At 38.6% G+C, this 21024-nt stretch overlaps 1 protein-coding gene across 4 annotated transcripts in view; it reads right to left on the reverse strand.

Annotated features, from left to right (window-relative positions):
- The window catches only part of LOC133415203 (oxysterol-binding protein-related protein 7-like), a 45724-nt gene extending 29248 nt beyond the window's left edge, over positions 1 to 16476 (reverse strand). The window contains exons 1-6 of one of the 4 annotated variants that reach the window (XM_061701085.1): positions 16406 to 16476; positions 5064 to 5266; positions 4423 to 4566; positions 4258 to 4311; positions 1059 to 1172; positions 789 to 956 (exon numbers count right to left, since the gene is read on the reverse strand). In XM_061701085.1, the coding sequence (XP_061557069.1) occupies positions 789 to 956; positions 1059 to 1172; positions 4258 to 4311; positions 4423 to 4566; positions 5064 to 5219 (636 nt within the window). In that variant the 5' untranslated portion in view covers positions 5220 to 5266; positions 16406 to 16476. Of the gene's footprint in view, positions 1 to 788; positions 957 to 1058; positions 1173 to 4257; positions 4312 to 4422; positions 4567 to 5063; positions 5267 to 8525; positions 9060 to 16405 lie in introns of those variants that run through there. The other 3 variants (XM_061701086.1, XM_061701084.1, XM_061701087.1) reach the window with 3 other exon arrangements.
- Between the last annotated feature and the right edge of the window lie 4548 nt (positions 16477 to 21024).

A 21024-nucleotide genomic window follows, 5' to 3' on the forward strand; every position in this document is an offset into this window, starting at 1 on the left:
GTGTGGATGAAGTAATTTAATTACAGTAAGTTAGCACCCATTATTTCTGTCATGTAATTTTGGTTTTACCTGACTGATTAGAATACACAATCTGACTAGAGCAGTTATTTCCAACATTTATGGAGCCAAGGAACATCTTTTATAAATGAAAAATCTCACAGCACACCAACAAACAAAAATGTCAAAAAGTGGATGCAAGTTACTATATTTACTTCCTGCCATCTAATAGAGGACTATTCATTTGTTCTGTCCGTTACCATGTCTCACTGGCATAAATAGAGGAACATACAAATACATTTATTGTAAATGTAATTTTTTGAGCAATTAAGTACACAAGTATATACAGTAAATGAACAGGTCATTTAAATAGACACATTCCTCCATCTTGTGATCGGTTATCTTTTTTAAACTCTCTGATCGGTGATCGGCCCCAAAAATCCTGATCGTTTAAAGACTAGTTTAATCTTTGTTTCATTAGTCCATAAAACATTGTAAAATTGAGGTTCATCTCTGTACTTTTTACTAAATGCTAAAAGACCAGAAGAAGACTTCATCACTGACATGTCATGCTGCAAAACCTTTGTCATTCACCACATTTTTACCATTAAGCCAGCCCACTGCATTAGTTTTCACCCCAATATCTTCTTCTTTCTGTGGTCAGTTAGCGTAAAAAAAAGGATGAACAAAGAACTTATCCGGGGAAAAAGTTTATGGTCATTCAGTTTGTGATTACAAATAAAACAAATTCAATATTTTAAAAATACAATTTGTGCAAAATTTCTACTCACAGAAGTTCTTTTTTTCTGGGCCAGATTGGTCATAGCTGGCAGAGAACTGTGGCCGAGAGAGATGGCGTGAAGCACTCCACGTTGGACGCTCATAGCCTCGTTTTTGCGAAATACACGATGGGCACACAGCTTGGTCAACCAAATGTAAAACAAGTCATGGCTCTTGGCCTTACAAAAAGAAAGAAAACAGACAACTCAGAAAAAGAGAGAAAATTTGTGCAAAATAACTTGATTTGAATAAATGCATTACTGCTGCTCTGTGTCAATTACCATAAGGTGGTAGAGATTGTCTCCAGCATCCAAATCGATACGTTTAGAGTTTTTATTAATAGACATAACGGCCAGACTAACATCCAACGAGCCATGAAGTTTTCCTCTTTGAATCTATAAAATAGAATGAGAAACAGAATTAATCATCCCACTACCCACTGAACAAACCAATTTGCTGCTTCATCAAAGATGCTTTCTGACTAATGGAGCTGCACATGGATCATCTTGACAATTGTCATTAGTAATCATCTGAAACATTTGATCCCAAGGTGGTCTCAGTTCAGATTCGCAAAGTGATTTGCTTCAACATGTGCAGCATTAACATCAAGTCTCTTTTACCTAGTTTTAAATTGTACTGTACAGCATAAAGGGAGCCAGCCAGCTCATATAACCAGGGCCATTGCCTCACTAAAGTCACCCCCCCAAACTCAGATTTTTACAAAATGAATCATGGGCATGTGGCTCAAAGTAAAAAGGGGGCACATGGAACATTTATTTTTTCATTGTGTGTCACAAAATGCTTATTTGTGGCCACACAATACAAATTTGTCGCTCCTGACTGGACAATTGGCTAAGCAAATCGAGAGATCGAGAAACGGTAAGTTAGAGGCTGGGCTAAAGACAATGGACAGGGATACAGTAGTAAGATTGACTTTTCTTTTAGACTGGGAACAAACTTCAAAATACCATCTGAAAAATCTTGCTTTGCAGGATATTGACAAGATCAGACTAAATGACACCGGGCGTTGATTTTTCCAGCAAAGGTGAGAATAATTTGCTTACCCATATGTACCCAAAAAGCTAAGTTTTCTGGCGGAAAGCTGGTAGCTGCACAGTTACAGAAAATTGAGCGGCATTAATGGAATTAGTTCAAAACCCAACACCACCGTGATGATGTGGAAACATTTTGGATTCAAGCCAGATGAAAACTGCCATCCCGCTAACACCAACGAGCTGTTATGTCAAATTGGTATGAAGTTCCAAAAAAGACAACACAAAACTTCAAAGTGACAAAATCCATTTTTAAACAACCATCCCTCCCAATTTCTTCAGCTGTAGAACAAAAAACACAGTGGGACATTTCCTGTCAGCTTGCAATTATGGAACCCTTTGCCCCACAATGCAAATACAAACGTGACAGTGTATATGGGGCATGTGTGCTCATATATACAGTATAGTGTACTCACTACTGTAAGGGATATAGCCAGTGAACAAAGCACGGTTTAAAGAAATGCTGCAGAGCTTTGAAAGGTAGTGCAAATCCTGAATCAAAACAGCCTGCTTTGATCTACTCGTGTTGTTGTTATTGTTGCTACTTGGCACTTTTTCTTAACCAAGTGGAAACTTGATTGGCAGTATATTGCCTGTTCGGCATTGAAAGTTTATTCTTCTGTAGCAAATGTTTATTAATTTGTTGAAGTGCAATTTTTGTGAACAGTCTGAGCCTTGTTTTTTTCTATTTTTTATCCAATACATTTAATTTATTATCATCCATAATATCAATGTTCATTATTCTTAAAATATTTTTAAAATGTTCTTTAAAAGGATGTACTTGCATTATTATATTCTATCATCATTATATCAGTGGCATAAAAAACAACGATACCTTCCTTTGTTGTGATAGTTTTTGGGAAAATATATCGTTAAAATATTTGCTATTGTGACAGGCCAAACGCATAATATATTGCGAGAGAGTAAGAGCAATTGATAACAAAAATATTGTACAAACAGTATTTTTAAAAAATGGAGCAACAACTATAATAAAAATCTGCAATACAGCAAGAGCCATGATATAGCGGACGATTACTGTATCTGTATTGTGTGATAAGTTGCAGGGACTCAGTGTTCTCTGGTTGGGACTCATTGTTTCCTTAACATGTGCATCCCGGGACTCACAGTCTCAAGTGTAAAATGATCTATGCACCTCTAGTTGTACCAGACAAAAAAATGAACAAGAAGCTAAAAGAAACAAGTGTGGTCTATTTTTTTCCATTTATGTGCAAAGCAGTGAGCACAAATGAAGGAACCTTTTCTTTTGTTTCTTCATTAAAATAGCTATCGCAAGCTGGGTTACAATATCAGCCTGAGTTTAGGTGGTTTTTTTTTGTGTCTTTATTTTTGTAATATACACCTCCCGGTCAGTAGACCTTTCACCCTAATGAGTCATGACAGAGTCACTACACATCTGTTAACGTTTACATCCATCCATCCATTTTCTGAACCGCTTCTCCTCACTAGGGTCGCGGGCTTGATGGAGCCTATCCCAGCCATCATCAGGCAGGAGGCGGGGTGCACCCTGAACTGGTTGCCAGCAAATCGCAGGGCACATACAAACAAACACAGTCACACCTACGGGCAATTTAGAGTCTCCAATTAATGCATGTTTTTGCGATGTGGGAGGAAACCGGAGTGCCCGGAGAAAACCCACGCAGCCACGGGGAGAACATGCAAACTCCACACAGGCGGGGCCGGGGATTAAACCCCGGTCCTGAGAACTGTGAGGCTGACGTTCTAACCAGTCGTCCACCGTGCCGCCTTAACGTTTACATTACCAATTAATTTTCCAAATTGTCTACCTTATCAACGTGTAACAGTCTGACTCAACTTACATGACTCGTTTGTTGAAGATTAGATCAGCTCTGCTGCCAAGACCAGCGTTATCGTGTACACTCAAGCCCCTGCTTGTGTGCGCACCATTAGTGATGCACTAAAGAACAGGTCGGAAATGTGTAGAACGCCATTTTAAAAGGGGATTTAATAAATTTTTTGGCAGAGTTAATATTTTAGAGTTGAAAGGCCACAGACAGGTTTTCAAAAAGGCACTTTGGGGATCAAGGGGAAAAGGGGCAGGTGCCAGAGCACGCACAACCCCCCCCCCCATCCATGTTGTGAATTCTGTCCAGAGAAAACGGTGTCCCCTTTGACACACACACCACACCAATGCGCATGACTTAGTTACTGTCCATCGGTGCTTTTAATAATCATTCAAAAGCAAGCAGGTCATAGTGTCATAAATCATCTTTTCTTCAACTTTTGTACATCCAGGACAGGTTTAGTAGGCTACTTTTCCTTCATGAGTCATTTCAGTGAGTGAATACCTCAAGAATGGGCATACCTGTTTGATAAGTTTTTGCTTTATATTTAATGACATTTACAAGATAAATATTTAGAGTGCAGTTGCATATACTTAATTACTTACGTCTTGCTGTGTCTTTGAATACTTTAGAATTCCCTTCTCTAACATGAAGTATCTCTGAAATATAGAAGACATCATTTACAAAACAAATCTGTTCAATTTCAGCCAATGTTAAAGTGGGCTTAGAGCTTCCCAAAAAATTCAAACATTTTTTAGAGCTGTACATACCTTGTGCCAACCCTTTAGTGGGTATTTCCTCCTCTTCATCAAAAAGCCCTCACATATCCCAGGAATACTTAAGTCCAGGGAGGAGCCAGGAACAGAATTCTGTTCCAGATTCTGCAAGTCCTCCATCACTTCCCAGTTACGAGACTGCATCAAGTACATAATGTAACCAAATTACTCAATCACAGAGTAAAATAAGATCCAGCAAGTTAATGTCGCCACACAAATGTACAAGTAGGTTTGTCTGTCTGTTGGAAAGGTTATGAGAAAAAAAAAAAAAAAAAAAAAAAAACACTGCCCATATTTACTGTTTGCAAAGGATCGTGATGAAAAGTCAAATACTTAGAATAGTTTCGATTTTAACAATTTTTAGGTAAAACATTTGACATTTTACTACCCCAGTAAATAAGCTAACCGTTTTAGTTTGAAATAATTGAAAATGCACCTGAATTGAGGTCTAATCTCTCAAAGAACAAACTAGATGAAAAACTACATTTAAAACCCCATAATTCTTTTAAAATAAATAAAATTTAAAAAAACAACAACAAAATGTCTGGGAAAAAGAAAAAAGAAACTTCAGGCAATCGACAAAGGGGTCTTAAACATTTACAAAAATTGCCAACCAGATTTTGCAGTTGAGTTACCTGCTTTGAATGTTTGGAGGAGCCAGTGCTGCTGCTCCTGGAGTGGCCAGGTTTGTATGCGCTGGCTGGGGATTTGTCAAGGCCTGATATCAATGACTGGTTGCTACTAAGCGGGGGCGGGCACACCTGAGGGTCCATGGACGTCATGTCTAGCATGACAGGACTAAGACGACTGGGTGTGTGTCACGAGACAGTAAAAGGCACTGTGGAGGGTAGAAAGAGGCAACAGACGAGGGTTACAACTGAGAAAAAATAACAGATTTTCATTACATTTACTGGATACATGAAACAAATATCCCTTATGTAAACTTTAAAAATTGAAATAAACAACTCCACACGATGAATGCACAAATTATAATCTTTAACCCCTAAATAAATAACTACAATAATTGTGATAATAAACAGAACAGTAATTTTAGAATCAGGAATCTTAGCTAGGGCTCGTCAAGGCAATAGTCTGGCCGATTTAATAGCCTTTTACAAAATGGGAAAAATCAGCCAATTTTTTGCCGATTTTTATTTTAACGTATTAAACTGTAACAAGACAAAGATAATGACAAAACAAAAATAAACCCATTTTGTTGCATATTTTGTCTTAGTTGTAAAGTTAAACAATTACCGTAATTTCTCATGTATAATGCGCACCCATGTATAATACGCATGTGCAAAGTGGACCTCAAAATTCTGGAATACCCTTCTACCCATGTATAATGCATTTTTACAAGGCATGATTTTGCTTCTACCAATATGGTCAAAACATGAAGTATTATATGCATTTTGGTAGTTTTTTTCAAATAATTATTTTGAAGAACTTTATTTGAACATGTAATTCTTTTTATTTCCTCTTATTTCGAAATTCACAGCCCTACTTTTATTTAGTAACGAAGAAAACACACAGTTGTGCTCATATGTTTGATTACCCAGGCAGAATAAGATGGCTACAATTCTTTAAAGAAAACATGAAGGGCCAGGCGAAATGTTTTTCATTTTAAATGGGATTCAAATTAAACTCAAGCATTTCAGAAAAGCTTGAGCATTTAACATAACATAACCCTAAAGATATTAATGAGGGTTGTTGCTCAGTCAGTTGTATTTAAAAAAACAATATTTCACAAATTCTGCCAGGGTATGTAACCTTATGAGCACAACTGTACATGTACGCAGTCACACGTACCCCTGTCATATTGAAATGAAAGTGTAGGGTAACACCTTTTTCATAACCTCTAGGTGGCATATTGGAATGAAAGTGTACAGCTTATTCATAAACTCAAGATGGTGGCATACATTTATAAAATGTGAAAGTTTCTCCCCCACACCCCATTTTCCCCTATACCCATGTATAATGCACATTGACTTGATATTGGGGGGGGGGGGGGGAGAATGTGCATTATACACGAGAAATCCAGGAGGAGGACACTAGGTTGTGTAACGGACATGCTCTCGCCAGATGGCATCACGACCCCCAATCTCTGATTGGACTGCATTCCTGTCTCTGCCAAGACAGACGGTCACCGGTTTATCTCACACGAACGCTAAATGAATTACCAGCCAGTCTGAAGGAGCTCATCAAAGCAGAAACCAGAAAACCTGGCTTCTCACCCGGACTTGAAATCAATTAACAGTTACCCTAGAAACCTGGGGTCCCATTCAACAGAAGACCCCCTGTGTGTGCAGGGCTCAAGATACCAACCCAAAAAGCCGCTGGTCCCGCCTGCCAAGATAAAAGTTCAAAGGACCATTTGCCCTGTGAAATGCAACTCAAGACCTCTGGGACAATGGATACCACACCAGTGACACCGACTGACAGTGGAGGGTTACTGCCAACGGCAACAACACTCGGGACCAGCTTCACCGAATTTAAATGTTGTGTGAAATTTTAAGAACTTTGCATGAATGCTCCCAGTGTCTACCACTACACCAATGTCACTCGTGATTGCATTTCTCCGAATTTGAATCTGCTGGTTAAATTTGTTTTCCAACCGAATATGCTTGTGTTTATCTCAAAACAAACAAATGTTATACAAACAAACAGTAAGTGTTATCAGCCACTACATGAGGTTGAAACACTCATTGCATAGATTAAACTAAACTGCGTAAATGGTGCATTAGTTGGGAATTAATGTTATTTTATTCCACTGATTTTAAACCACAAATCATCCTAAAATGAAATGAGATTCTAAAGGTGCGTCTGCCTTCCGTTTGATCAAAGGGGCCCGGCCTCACACTCTTCGGCTCATAAAAGGCCGAAGTTCCTGGCCCAAGTGGCTACAAAATTTAGGAAACGCCTCTTTCCTGAGTGCAATTCCTTATTCTTAGGCATAGTGGACCTGTAGAACTTTTACTCTGAGTATTTCCACAGGTACCCTAATTTTCTGCAAAATCACTAGACCAGTGAGTCTCAACTGGTGGATCGGAACCAAAAAGTGGGTTGCTGATCCATTTTGGGTGGGTTGCATATAGTTAGTAAAACAAAATTCCCACAAGAAACATAACAGGAAAGTGACAAGAAATGTTACACTAGCACTAGCCACTTTTCTACGCTAAACAACAGCCTTTGGTTTGCGGACATCATGGCAAGCAATATGCCTTTGGCAGTACAGCAAACTCATTTCAAACAGCATTTAGAAATATACTGCATGTATTTTCAGAGGCTATTTATAAACCAAAGATTCTTTGTTTTTCTTAACTTCTATGAAACTGGGTAGCGACTTTGCAACAATAGGAAAAGACGTGTCCCAGGGTGACAACAGTTGAGAACCACTACACAATTGTACAGCAGCTATATTGTTTGTACACACACACACACACACACACACAGTATTACTATAAATTACGAGTTTAAACCTTAAACAGAAAAATAGGATACCAAAACACTAATTTCAAACTTCTCACATTACATTTAAAAATAAATGAGCTGTTGAACAAACACCACGAAGATAATTTCTACTCACCCTAACGTGGATTTTAAACAGTAGAGCTGTATCACTCAAAATGCACTTCCTTGACACCAATCACAGGTACTACTTTCATATTAGTCAGGGCTTTTGCCTTAAGAGTACAAAATACACCCAAGGGTGAATATATACATAAATCCATTAATTAAAAAGGCATGTTTTCCATCTTATGATTATTTCTGTTCAAAAAAATAAAAACAATTTTAAATATTCCATACACACAATTGTAAAAATGCTATTATTCAATCACTCAAAATGCTAGTATTCAATCACTCAAATATATCCTTTCCTGAAATATTGCTGATTTAGAAACCTGTATCCAAAATTTGGGTGATTCTTTAAATCATCCTGAAATTATAGTTCAAAGTACTATAAATATTACTTAATAAGACATTACTTAATATAAGACCTTCACACAAACTTAAAACATGTTTAGCAAGTGCTCAATGATCAAACTGAGGCACATTTAAAATTAAGTCACAAACCGAATTATTTAATTGAAACACACCTGTGTCAGTCTGATGATCTGTGCGTCAAACAGTCCAAACAAGATGCCGTCAGCTTTTCCCAAGTGTAATCGCAGCGCAGAAAAACAAAAACAAAAATACATCCATGAACTTTTCAACAGCATAAAATTACGCTCGGAGAACTCAATTCAACATGAAGCGCAAGGCCACACCTGAGTGGGTATGTGCTTGCCTGACAGGTGCATATCAAAGAGGAGCAAGTATCTGGGTGGGGCTGAAAGTGGACAAGTTCTTTACCTTACCCAACAGGCCTGCCAGGTCTGTCATCAGGAGAACAAAATAAGATTGCACCACAAGATCCAACTATATTATAAAAGGATTACTCACTAGACTGAAGCAAAACTGGGTACAAGAAAAAGAGCAGCATTACAGTATGCAACAACTACAATTTATAATCGAATACATATGTGACATATTCCCATTTACACTATACTGTTGCTCAAACAGTAGTATATACATAATTATAGATCATTTTCTCTGGTCCAAATCAGTTGATGAATGGAAACAATGTTACTCAACTCAAAGCTATCCGGAAGAATTTACAAAGTAAATACACCAGCAAATAGATGGGTAATTTTTTAGTGGATGTCTTGAGCAAAATAAAATGAGCAAAAATGCTAGGTTAGCTGTTAGCTTACCTGTAAACTACATTGCTGTGGCGAGTCTGCAGGAACTGTTGTAATTTCTACACTGTAAAAAATGATTTTGGAGTGTGGTAAATATAATCCATGAAAATCCTCTAAAACTTACATTATTTTAGCTAGGTAAAGTACCCTAAACATTTTAGTACATTTCACCTACACTACCTATTTGACAACAGTAAAAAAGTGTTACCAAGAAAAAATTAGTAAAATCCACCTAAAAGCCATTGGGACTACAATATGCATCACGTGGCACGTGCATGCCGCACTAATTGGCTGACGTGTCATCAACTCACCAGCACAAAATGGCGTTGCCCATCAGTGACAACTAATCACTCTGATTCGTTGTTAAATAGCGAATCAGCACAAAAGCAAACAAAACGACAAAGAAAAAGGCACCGTATGAGAAAACAAACTTAGCTAAACGATTATTACTTAGATATGTTCCTGCTTGTATTATGAGTGTCAGGTTAGGTTAGTAGGCTATATGTGCATTTCATTTCCTTAGCCATGCTCACGATAATGTGGAAGATGTCTGTGTAGGCATCTCACTGAATGGCCAGCTGAGTCTTTCCACAAGTTAATTGGCACCACACTTGCATTGAAAGACTTGATTCTGCCAAAATAGGCAGTAGGCAGACCTGCATCAGTGAAATGTACTGAGAACATGGACGTTGAGGAACACAAAGTATACTAGCCCCCACCTCAACTCCGGTGCTGTGGTTGAAATGTAATCAGAAAGGTGTGGTCAACTTTATCCATGTTTTTTAAGCATTTTATCACTATTGAATTAAGGTATTCAACCAAAATATGTGGTTTAAATTTACCCAATTAAACTGGCGGCAAATTGTTACCCTAAATTTATTGGGTAAATACTATAGGTTTGTTTTTGTTTTTTTTAACAGTGTATTGTGGTAACTGAGTGAGAACAGATTGACCAAAGTATCAATACGCTATATGCAGAATGTCACAAACAAACCAGAAACATGGGATAGCTGACTTTCTATGTATACTAAACTAACGAGCATGACTACGGTTTGATTATATGATTGTTTGAAGCCAAACTTGCTAAAATGTTTCCTTTATGGCTTCAGACAAAAGTTAAGTACATATTCGTTTATACAAATATGATACATAGAAACACAAATGAAGCCTAAACACTGAGTATTGTCATCTTTTAATGGCTCTGTGGTGACAGTTTGTGTTAAAAAAGACTGTAGACCTTTAAAAGGTGCCACTATGTCACCCGAACAGGGAGGAAGTGCTTAGACATGTTTTGCCAAACACGGGAGTAGGTTCCACATACACTGGATTCAACCAGTTGGTCATTCAAGGCTTACCCACATAGCAGGAACTTCACCCCTTACCTTACAAACATGCAAAATGCTTCATTCCACCTGGGAGGAGTGAATGATAAAGTAGTTGGTGTGTGTGTGCGTGCTGCAAGAAGCAGCAAACATTGGACTACACTGCAGTAGCTTCACGCTCTGCTTTGCTTCAAGACAGCATCTATCTGAATCAGATCAATAACATGTTATTTAATGAATGTTTCACAGCGGTTATGTTCAACAACACTAATAAACTTAATCATATACCATTTTCCAAATCTGTCCCCAAATATGCCTGCTCTGCTGGTCATAGCAGCAAACAAGCTATTTGAGTAAAGGGAAGTTTGCAATTTAAAAACAAACACTTTGTCATATTTGTTAAAACTGTCAGTATGACTTGACAGTAGGCCATCACTAAAATTATCTGTTTATAAGAAGATCAGCCCTCTCTGACCTCATCTTGTACCTCTAATTTAATCTTTAAGAAACCAATGCACCCAAGGAAAAACAAACAATCAGAGACAGAGGGCGTGTCCAACGAGGGTGTCAATTGCTTGCCATGCAATCGCGGGCACACAGTGGACACATCTCTGCAGCCTTACACTTTCCTTTGTTTTCAGGAGCTTTGCTGAAACTATGGCAAAATATCCACCCTCTTTGGGGGGGGGGGGGATGAAAAGACTAGCAAACAGAAGTAAAGCGACGAAAGTAGGAAATGGACAGATCCCAAGACGAAACAAGGGTAAACATATGAGCTGCCTTTCTTGTGGTGGAGGGAACTCAAGCGTCAGAAGTGACAGATTTAGCAGCATTTCTGCTCGACAGGTAGTTTACCACCTTTTTTATTTTTAATTCCTTGTCCAATATGGAAAATAAAACTTAGTTAAAAATAGCACTTAAGTCTGTTTAGCTATATAGTGTAATAGTAGTAGCTGTTTAGCTATTATCCTAATAATTTTGAAACAAACTTTTGTTATTGATTACATTGATGCTCATAAATGAGAAACAATTTAAGGACAGAATACAGTGTGTGTTTGTGTGCGAGTGGGTGTTGGGGGGGTTGTTTTGGCGTGGGCCCCAGAATTTGGTAGTACACCCCTGTTCTTAAATCACAGGAACTCCTCCAAAAATAAAGTTTGATCATTTTTCACAGCCAAATGGAGACCCTGCTCGGGGATCGGGCTTTAGAGATGGCCCAGGAACCTATTCCCTAGGGGTGGGGTCTGCTATTGCGAACAACCTTTCAACCTTGGATAACTTCTTGCCACATTATATTTATTTTGTTCCAACGTTTTTGTATTGTGCTACAAGAAGGACTCCCCCCAGAGAAAAAGCGACCACAGTTGGGGACGGACAAGGACCCTCATAAATTGTGATCAGCCTGTTCTCACACAGGCAGTACTGCCAACTGAGTAGCTACTATAAACAAAACACTGCAGCTCCAATACGATAGTAGTATGGCTGACAGACAAGGGAAATGCCGTGTAGAACTTAAATGCGGTAACGGTTAATGTTTATCATGGCATTGTTACCTTGACTTCAAGTGTTAAGTTACTTGGCCTGTTGGCTAACTAGCTGCAAAGTTATTTTATAATGCCAATATCATTTTGGTCACAATCGCGATATGTTCATATTGTTTCATCTCTAATTTACATTATTTGTATTACACCAATTAATGTCGATAAACTGTGTACCGTCTATTCCACTGTGGGTTTATCATAACTCATATTCACTATAGCTCATATGTGCAATGCTACCTTTTACCATTTCTAATGTATTTGTTGTAGAGCAGGCATCTTTAACATGTCGCTAATGAGATAGTGTACCATTAACTCACCAAGGAGTCAAAAATACTACAACACACAGCTACATGCATACAGTACATGCTATTATTTACAGACGCAGTCATATAAATACACACAGGCACGTGCAAAGACAATTTTGGGGGCAGGTGCTCAAGCCAAACAAAAAGCACACCCACTGGCAAAATTCACAAAACAGTAGATGTATTTAACTTTCTGAGAACACAATCAACAGTCAAACTTACAAAGGTTGTGAAGGGAAGCTAAAGCGGATATAAAAAGTCCATAGAACACCGATCAAATGGCAGTGGCTTGTGAGGACTGGGGATCAGCGAGGGACACAATTCTCACAAGAACTCAAATAAATACCCATCAAAACACTTGAGGTGAAATGATAGAGAGAGCATTTTTAAAATGTTTTAATATTTTTGAATGAAAAAAAAAAAAAAAAAAAAAAAAAGGGGGGGCTCCAGGCAAAGGGCACTTTCCTAAACCAGGGAAAATTGGGCTGATGCTCGAGCACTACTAAGGGTCTATTTGTGCACATGCCTGAGAACACACACACTAGAAAATTATCATGCTCAGTATTCTGATATTGCTAAAAGAAATTTGAACAAAAAACTAACATACATGCACCTAAAGTATAACATTTACTTTGAATAGAAATATAAAATCATCAGCCCTATACACTTATAGCAAATATATGCTCATTAAAAACTATAAAAAGCAGGAACCAAAAATAATTTTCATACATGCAAGGCACCAAGAAAATTGGTTGCTTACTCGTAGAGTTTTTCTATTCACTCAGAATCCGTGGATTGTCTCGTAAACAATGTCCATGTCCCGACCGGATTGGTTTGTGTTCAGTAAAAATTCCAAGAACAGTACAAAATGCATCACAACAAATCATGTGACATCACTCACTTCTTATCAGTTGCAAGAGCATAAACTGATGACTTCAGTGCTACATGTTAAAATCCTGTTGACTTACATTTTATCACAGTGATTGCAACGTGCAAGTACACATAGAACAAAACAAGGCTGATACTGTATGTAATCTCGGCATCCGGCATTCAACTTTATTCACATATTTTGTTGTGACATCATTAGACAATGAAATGAGTCCCAGTGAGTTCATGTTTCAAAGATCCAATTGACAGAATTTAATGTTTTTTGTTTTGTCAATGGTTCAAATAGCTTGAAGATACGCTATGTTGGTCATTTTCATACAATTTGATCTATAACTATAAAGACGTGGCCTAATGAATTTCCTTTTGAAAATCTATTTATTTTACCGATATGAATGTTTGAATTATTGGCAGTTGTTATCATAAGCTCATAATTGTTTGAGACAAAAAAAATATTGTAAAGTAATATTTTTCAAACTTTTAATGCCAAAATGTCTTTACCGTTAGGTGTCCAAAATGTAGTAGCGGACAGCAAAATAAATGGTGTTATTGGTGTTAAATATATTGATTTTGGACCTGAGAGCGGTCCTTATGGCTCACCATCTCTGTTATATTTCATCCCAAAGGTGTTTGTTGGGGTTGAAGTCAGGGTTCAGTTTAAGTTCTTCCACATTAGACATCACATGCCTTTTTGGACTTTGCTTTGTGCACAGGGCACAGTCAAGCTGGAGCTTGGCCTTCCCCAAACGTTTTCCATGATGATGAAAGCATACAATTGTCAAAAAGGTGCTTAGAAGAAGAACTCAAATTCGTAAGAAATAAGGGATTTAGTATAACTCCAGACTGATTAATAATTGATTAAGTAGTGTGTCAGGATACTTTCCCCCATAGTGTTTGTCAGGGCATTTGCCAATGTCAGGTCCAGGAATCAATTGTGGAGCGCATCTAGTTTTGGGTCGTGTCAGAGTCTGAAAATAATATTAGTCAGCCCATATCAAAACATTACAGAGCATTACAGCCACACTGAAAAGGAAAAAAGTAAAAGTTTAAGAGTCAGTGTAAAGTGATAGTCCTCTAAATTTGACATACCAGAGAAGCCAGCCAAATTTGATTTATATATAAAAAAAATTAAAAATAAAAATTTTAAAAAAGGATTCTAAATTAGGCTTAAAAATTGCTAACAATCAAGCCATTCTCTCTACTCTACATTATGGGCGTGTCCGCTGAAACCACGCCCCATTCAACCAAATACCAGTATTACGACCTGGAAAAATGGATGCTTTATCGTCAACGAGCATTTTCGCGATTGGTCAGTCGAGTCTAAATCTATACTGTCCGCCAAATTCATACCATCTACCTAAATTACCGTCTATACCGTGCACCCCTAGGTGTAGGCATAGCTACCTAGCTAATTGCACATCACAATTACACCTAACTGTTGATTCTAACAAAGGCGCTAACATTTTTATATTGTTGGAAAGGGACAAAAAATTATTAAAAACTTAAATGGTGAAAAACAGTTTAACCACTTGAGTACTACACAGTTCTCAGTCAGTCCTCCATTTACAGCATATCTATACAAACATGTACAATGTATTTCGAAACAAATCTCTTAATACACTTTACAGGGTCTTGAATGTTACATTTTCCAAAAATAATCACAGTATACTAATAATTTACATGATCACCTACAATACAAAGCAAACGTTTTTTTAATTTATATATGTTTAACTGCTTGGTGTATGTTAACCCACCTTGATTAGTTTTAAGTATGTTCAAGAAAAGGCAAAGCCGATTTTTAAAATGCCCTCTTGGACAAAGCTGTATTAGATATCCTAATTTGACTTTAAAAGCAATACAGCTGATGAAAAACATGTTCAAAGCATGATACTGCCACCACGCTGAGAGTATGATCGGTTTTATGTCTATGAGCATAGGTTTTTTATGAGTCGTTCCGCATATATTGTTTGGTTTTGGCCCCCCAAAAAAATTCAACCTCATTTTCAACAGCCCACAAAACATTTCCTTAAATTTTGGGGGAGGTGCACCGGTACTAAAATTCTGTCTGACTTAACATTACTTCATATACTATACTTGGTATGACACTACAGAACTTGTAGACAGTAAGTCTTGAAGACAGTAACACTATCCATGATAAGTATGTGGTCTGGCCAGTCAAGTGAAGAGAACTTTTACAAATACATCCAACATTGCCACAAACAGAGTTTAAAATGATCATTCATTTGGGAGAGTCTCGCAAACTAGAGTATTATCAAGTTTGTCTTTCTTTGAAGTGAAGCTTTAAGGCACAATCCATTCTCACTCATCAGAGCCACAGGGAAGATGAGAGCCTATCCCTAACCTATCAAGTCAACGAGTGTGAGTTTGTAAAATAAATAAAATAAATAAATAAATAATGTTTTCTAATGTAAGCGCAGAGTTTATAGTACAACTTAAAAGCCTATACCGTAGCCAAAATCTATTTTTTTTTGTGTGTGTATATGGAGAGCTTAATAAAAAAAAAAAATCATAAATAAACCACCAATGCCATTATGAATTTGGATACACCTGAAATCTAAAATGAAACATTCCTGACATCCGGTACGCGTGAAGTCACCTCAGACAAGCAGTGAGTGATCTGAACAGACCGGTTCCCTCATAGCGCTCAAAAACTACTTCCCTTTTTAAAGAACACAATCAAAATATTTCAAGCAATAAGTTGAGCACTACTTGTAATATTTAGGACAGCCGGAACGGGGCAGCATTACAATGACAACAAAATTGAACGAATTCATTAAAAATCCATTAATGTAGTATTTCCATACAGCCACTTTAACGATTCCCTTAGGTTGCTTTCCGAAAAGCGACTGTTAAAAACGCAGCTGCGTGCCGATGGAGAAGTTAAACCGTTAATTACAGCAAAGAAACACGTGAAACACATTTTGTATGAAAATCTTCCCACTTAAAAAGTACTAATTCCACACAGACAAGAGTAAACTTTTACTCTTGTCTGTGTGGAATTACTACTTTAGGGCGGTGTGATTAAACGTTGAAGAGTGGAGTGACGAAAAGAATTGGTGCTTAAAGGCATGAAGCAGCTAAGAACACGCAAGGCGTCAGGACTCCTGACGAAAATACCAATCTTTTCTAAAATGGCTTAAAAGTCTGAGACAATTATTTACCTGGAAAGCAGCAGCCGACTGACGCAATTTGATCCCCAACACGTCCGAGCGGTTGTTTGAGACCGTGAAGGAGATTGAATTTGAGTTTACCACCAGGTGCACCATGGGATCAGGAGGGGAGTGGCTATTCTCGTATGTACAAATCACACAGACAATACAGACATAATCTAATAAAGAATAATGATTTTAAAAAACAAAGTACCTTATACTTTCTTTTAATTAAAATATTCAGAAAAACAACCACATAATTATGAACGTCTCTGTAAGACATTTTAATTGGTCATCTCAAATATTTCTTATAGGCTACGTATATGTACATAGTACATACCCTATATTTAAATAGATGTATTAACATATACTGCGATTTTTTTTAAAATATGGTTTAAACTCGTATTTCTCCACATTGTTATGGTTTGTAGCTATTTTGATATTTAGGCAAATTTTAATCCTTAAAATATATATATTTTTTAATTTTAAAACACCTCAAGAATTGCACATTTCTCTGGAGCAGAAAGAGAGCATGCATTGTTTATGGCTCATTCTACTGTATTTCCAAGTCAACATTTTCCACAAGTTAACGTAGGTTATGTGGCCATCATCCTCTGATCGCTCTTTTGAGTACAGAAAAATGGCTATAGTTTTTATTCTAAACACATATTAGCCTATAATCATCCATCCATCCATCCATCCATTTTCTGTACCGCTTATCCTCACTAGGGTCACGAGCATGCTGGAGCCTATCCCAGCTGACTCTGGGCGAGAGGCGGGGTACACCCTGAACTGGTCGCCAGCCAATTGCAGGACACACAGAAACAAACAACCATTCACACTCACAATTACACCTACGAGCAATTTAGAGTCGCCTATTAACCAACCGTGCATGTTCTTGGTATGTGTGTAATGAAACCGGAGTACCCGGAGAAAACCCACGCAGGCACGGGGAGAACATGCAAACTCCACACAGGCGAGGTCGGATTTGAACCTGGGTTCCTCAGAACTGAACTGGGTTCTGACCGGTACCTGTACATAGCAATACGGAAAGAAAGAAATGCTGTCGTGGTGTAAGTACACGGTTTAAACCAGGATATGTAGCACATTTCTTTACTTCAACCACTCAATACCAACACACTACTACCAATCCTCATTTTTGCTGCATTTAATCGTAGGAAACTGTTTATGTTGTTACAGGTAAGAGAATTGGAATGAGCAAAGTTAGTTGTTGTCATTTACATGTTATATAAAGCCAAGGTGCTACTGAATATCTTACTGACTGGAAAACCATTAACATTACTTCTTTGAGGACACAGAGGATTTTACATTAGTTTGTACATAGCATATATTAGTATTCAAAGTCTTCATAAAACTACATTTCTGTTATGTGTCGGCACGGTTAGCACATCCGGCTCTTAAAATAAAATAGACGTATCTAATTAGGACTAAGCCAATATTGTTGAATGGTTGGTCTTACAGCATACAGTATTATGTATGTATATATGAACGCAATGTTCATGGGGTTTAATGTCACAATTCTGAGCTGTATATAAATTATGTCATGGTTTGTATCAAACGGTTTTTGGACTGGACTCAAAAGCAGGCGGAGGAAGTAGATGAGAATGGTTTATAAGTTAGCAACTCAGGGGGTAGGATATCCAAGGAGTGATGGTGGTCCTTCGGAACAGGGAAGGTGCGGGAGCGCGGGCAGGTGGAAGAGTTTGACGGCCGTGGCTGGAGCAGGCAGCGAAGCAGGAGATACGGAAGGAGCACTGGAGACAGAGGACGACACAAGAGGATGAGTAGAATTGCAGTTCGCCAAGGAATCAATCTGAACGCACGAGAAGGAATCATGAGAGTAGGCCTGTGTACCACAAACGAGCGTAAATACTCCAGCGCTGGATTCCTGGATCTGGCAGGCTTATATGTGTGATGAGTGCTGATGGAGGACAGGTGCGTGGGTGAGAAGTGATAATTGCTGGGGAGAGAGCGAGAGAAAGGCGAGGCACAAAGCGCCACCCAAATTCCCAAAAAGGAACTGGAGGGCACAGACCATGACAATATGACTTTTTAAAATATATTTTTGAGTTAAAGACCTCTAACGGGATGTTCTCGCTAATATACTTCTGGCCCTTTATCCATCCATCCATTTTCTGTACCGCTTATCACCACACTCGTAGGTATGCTGGCGCCTATCTCAGCTAACTCTGGGCAAGAGGCAGGGTACAGCCTGAACTGGTCGCCAGCCACTTGCAGGGCACCTACAATCATACACACTCACATTCACAACTAACAATTTAGAGTCTTCAATTAACCTACCATGCATGTTTGAATAATGCTGGCGGAAACCTAAATACCCAGAGAAAACCCACGCACGGGGAGAACATGCAAACTCCACACAGGCGAAGCCGGATTTGAAGTTCGGTCCTCAGAACTGTTAGGCAGATGTGATAACCGGTCGCCCACCGGAGTTTGCATGTTCTCCCTGTGCCTGCGTGGGTTTTCTCCGGGTGCTCCGGTTTCCTCCCACATCCAAAAAACATGCATGGTAGGTTAATTGAGGACTCAAAATTGTCTGTAGGTGTGAACGTGAGTGTGAATGGTTGTTTTTCTGCCCTGTGATTGGCTGGCGACCAGTTCAGGGTGTACCCCACCTTTCGGCCGAAGATAACTGGGATAGGCTCCAGAACAGAAGATGGATGGATATACAGACCCTTTCCAAAAAAATTTAGTATCATGGAAAGGTTTATTCATTCCATACAACCATTCAAAAAGTTAATTTACATAGATTATAGTTTAAACATCCATCCATCCATCCATTTTCTGAACCGCTTCTCCTCACTGGGGTCGCGGGCGTGCTGGAGCCTATCCCAGCTGTCATCGGGCAGGAGGCAGGGTACACCCTGAACTGGTTGCCAGCCAATCGCAGGGCACATAGAAACAAACAACCATTCGCACTCACAGTCATGCCTACGGGCAATTTAGAGTCTCCAATTCATGCATGTTTTTGGCATGTGCGAGGAAACCGGAGTGCCCGGAGAAAACCCACGCAGGCACGGGGAGAACATGCAAACTCCACACAGGCGGGGCCAGGGATTGAACCCGGGTCCTCAGAACTGTGAGGCTGACGCTCTATCCAGTCGGGCCACCGTGCCGCATAGTTTAAACAATTTCAAGTATTTGTTTATTTTAACATAATTCATTGTTTCACTATTACCAACTTCAAAGGATAATCCCAAACGCATCCTCCAGGAAAATATTAAATACAGTATTTTTCTTTTTATTGGCCATTTCTGAATTTGAAGTTACAGATTATGTCACAAAATAGAATGAACTAACATCGCTCCGTCGCTTAATACATTTAACATTAACATCCGTAAACTAATTAGATAATTGTAGGCGTGTTTCCTAATTAAAACAAGATGTACAAGCGGATCAGCTCGACGCCGATGTTATGTGTGATTTGCGGTTCCGCTGAGACCACAACCAGGGCCACGACCCACACTACCTCAACGCAAACAAAAACGACACTGGCTCATCTGATGAGCAAAAATGTTGCTTAAATGTAAGAGTAGCAATAGAGGATGTCCACTCCAGAGGTGGGTAAAAAGTCAAATATTGTACTCAAGTAAGAGTACTGTTACTTGACAATAATGTGACTCAAGTAAAAAGGTAGCCCTCCGAAAAATACTTGAGTAAAAAGTACACAGTGAAATAAGTACTCAGTAAATAGCACACACTAAAAAAAAACATTTACAATTTACTGCACAGTGTTTTCTCAAGCAACAAGTGATCTGAAATATCCACCTTTGGGCAGACAGTGCCAGACAAATACATTACAGCTGTTGCTTTTGTTCATCTAAATGAAACACAAGTAGCGCGCCGTTGCCTTTATGGCAGGGGTGTCCAAACTTTTTGCCAAGAGGGCCAGATTTAGTCAGAAGAAAATGTATGGGCCGACCATTCGGGCTGACATTCCTCGAACCATTACCATTGTAAATTAACATGTAAATATGTAACTACACCACTTTGCTAGTCTGCAGCTTGGTCGATATTGCAAATGAGAATCTGTTTTAAATTGCATTACCAGGATAGTTAAAGGTTAAAATAATAATAAATTAAATACAAATGAACTATTTTATGAAAGTTAAGTGAATTGTTTTTAGAAACATGTATTTATTCATTTTGTTTTAACAGATCACACCCCAGTGCATTTTGACAAAGAATAATATAGTGACTATACTAAAATTGAAATTTGACAAAACTGTGGTTTGATCATCACAAAAAAATCAATTCGCTGAGACTCGTAGCTCGCCTTTGTAGAATTTTCATTTGCGGCAGGGGGCTCGTGAAAAAGCGCTGCTGTGCTATCAAAGCAGCTTCCAGTGGCTTCAGTTTTTCGGCACGTTTGTTCGCCGTTAGCTTGTCATAGCATGTTTCGTCTGGTAGTGCCTCTTCATATTAAATTCCTTGAAAACAGCCATAGTCTCTTAGGCAAATTAGGTAGACACAGTTGTTTCGTCCATCCATCAATTTTCCGAGCCGCTTCTCCTCACTAGGGTCGCGGGCGTGCTGGAGCCTATCCCAGCTGTCATCGGGGAGTGAGGCGGCGGGGTGCACCCCGAACT

This window comes from Phycodurus eques, chromosome 16 (assembly GCF_024500275.1).
Source record: "Phycodurus eques isolate BA_2022a chromosome 16, UOR_Pequ_1.1, whole genome shotgun sequence".
Classification (NCBI taxonomy): domain Eukaryota; kingdom Metazoa; phylum Chordata; class Actinopteri; order Syngnathiformes; family Syngnathidae; genus Phycodurus; species Phycodurus eques.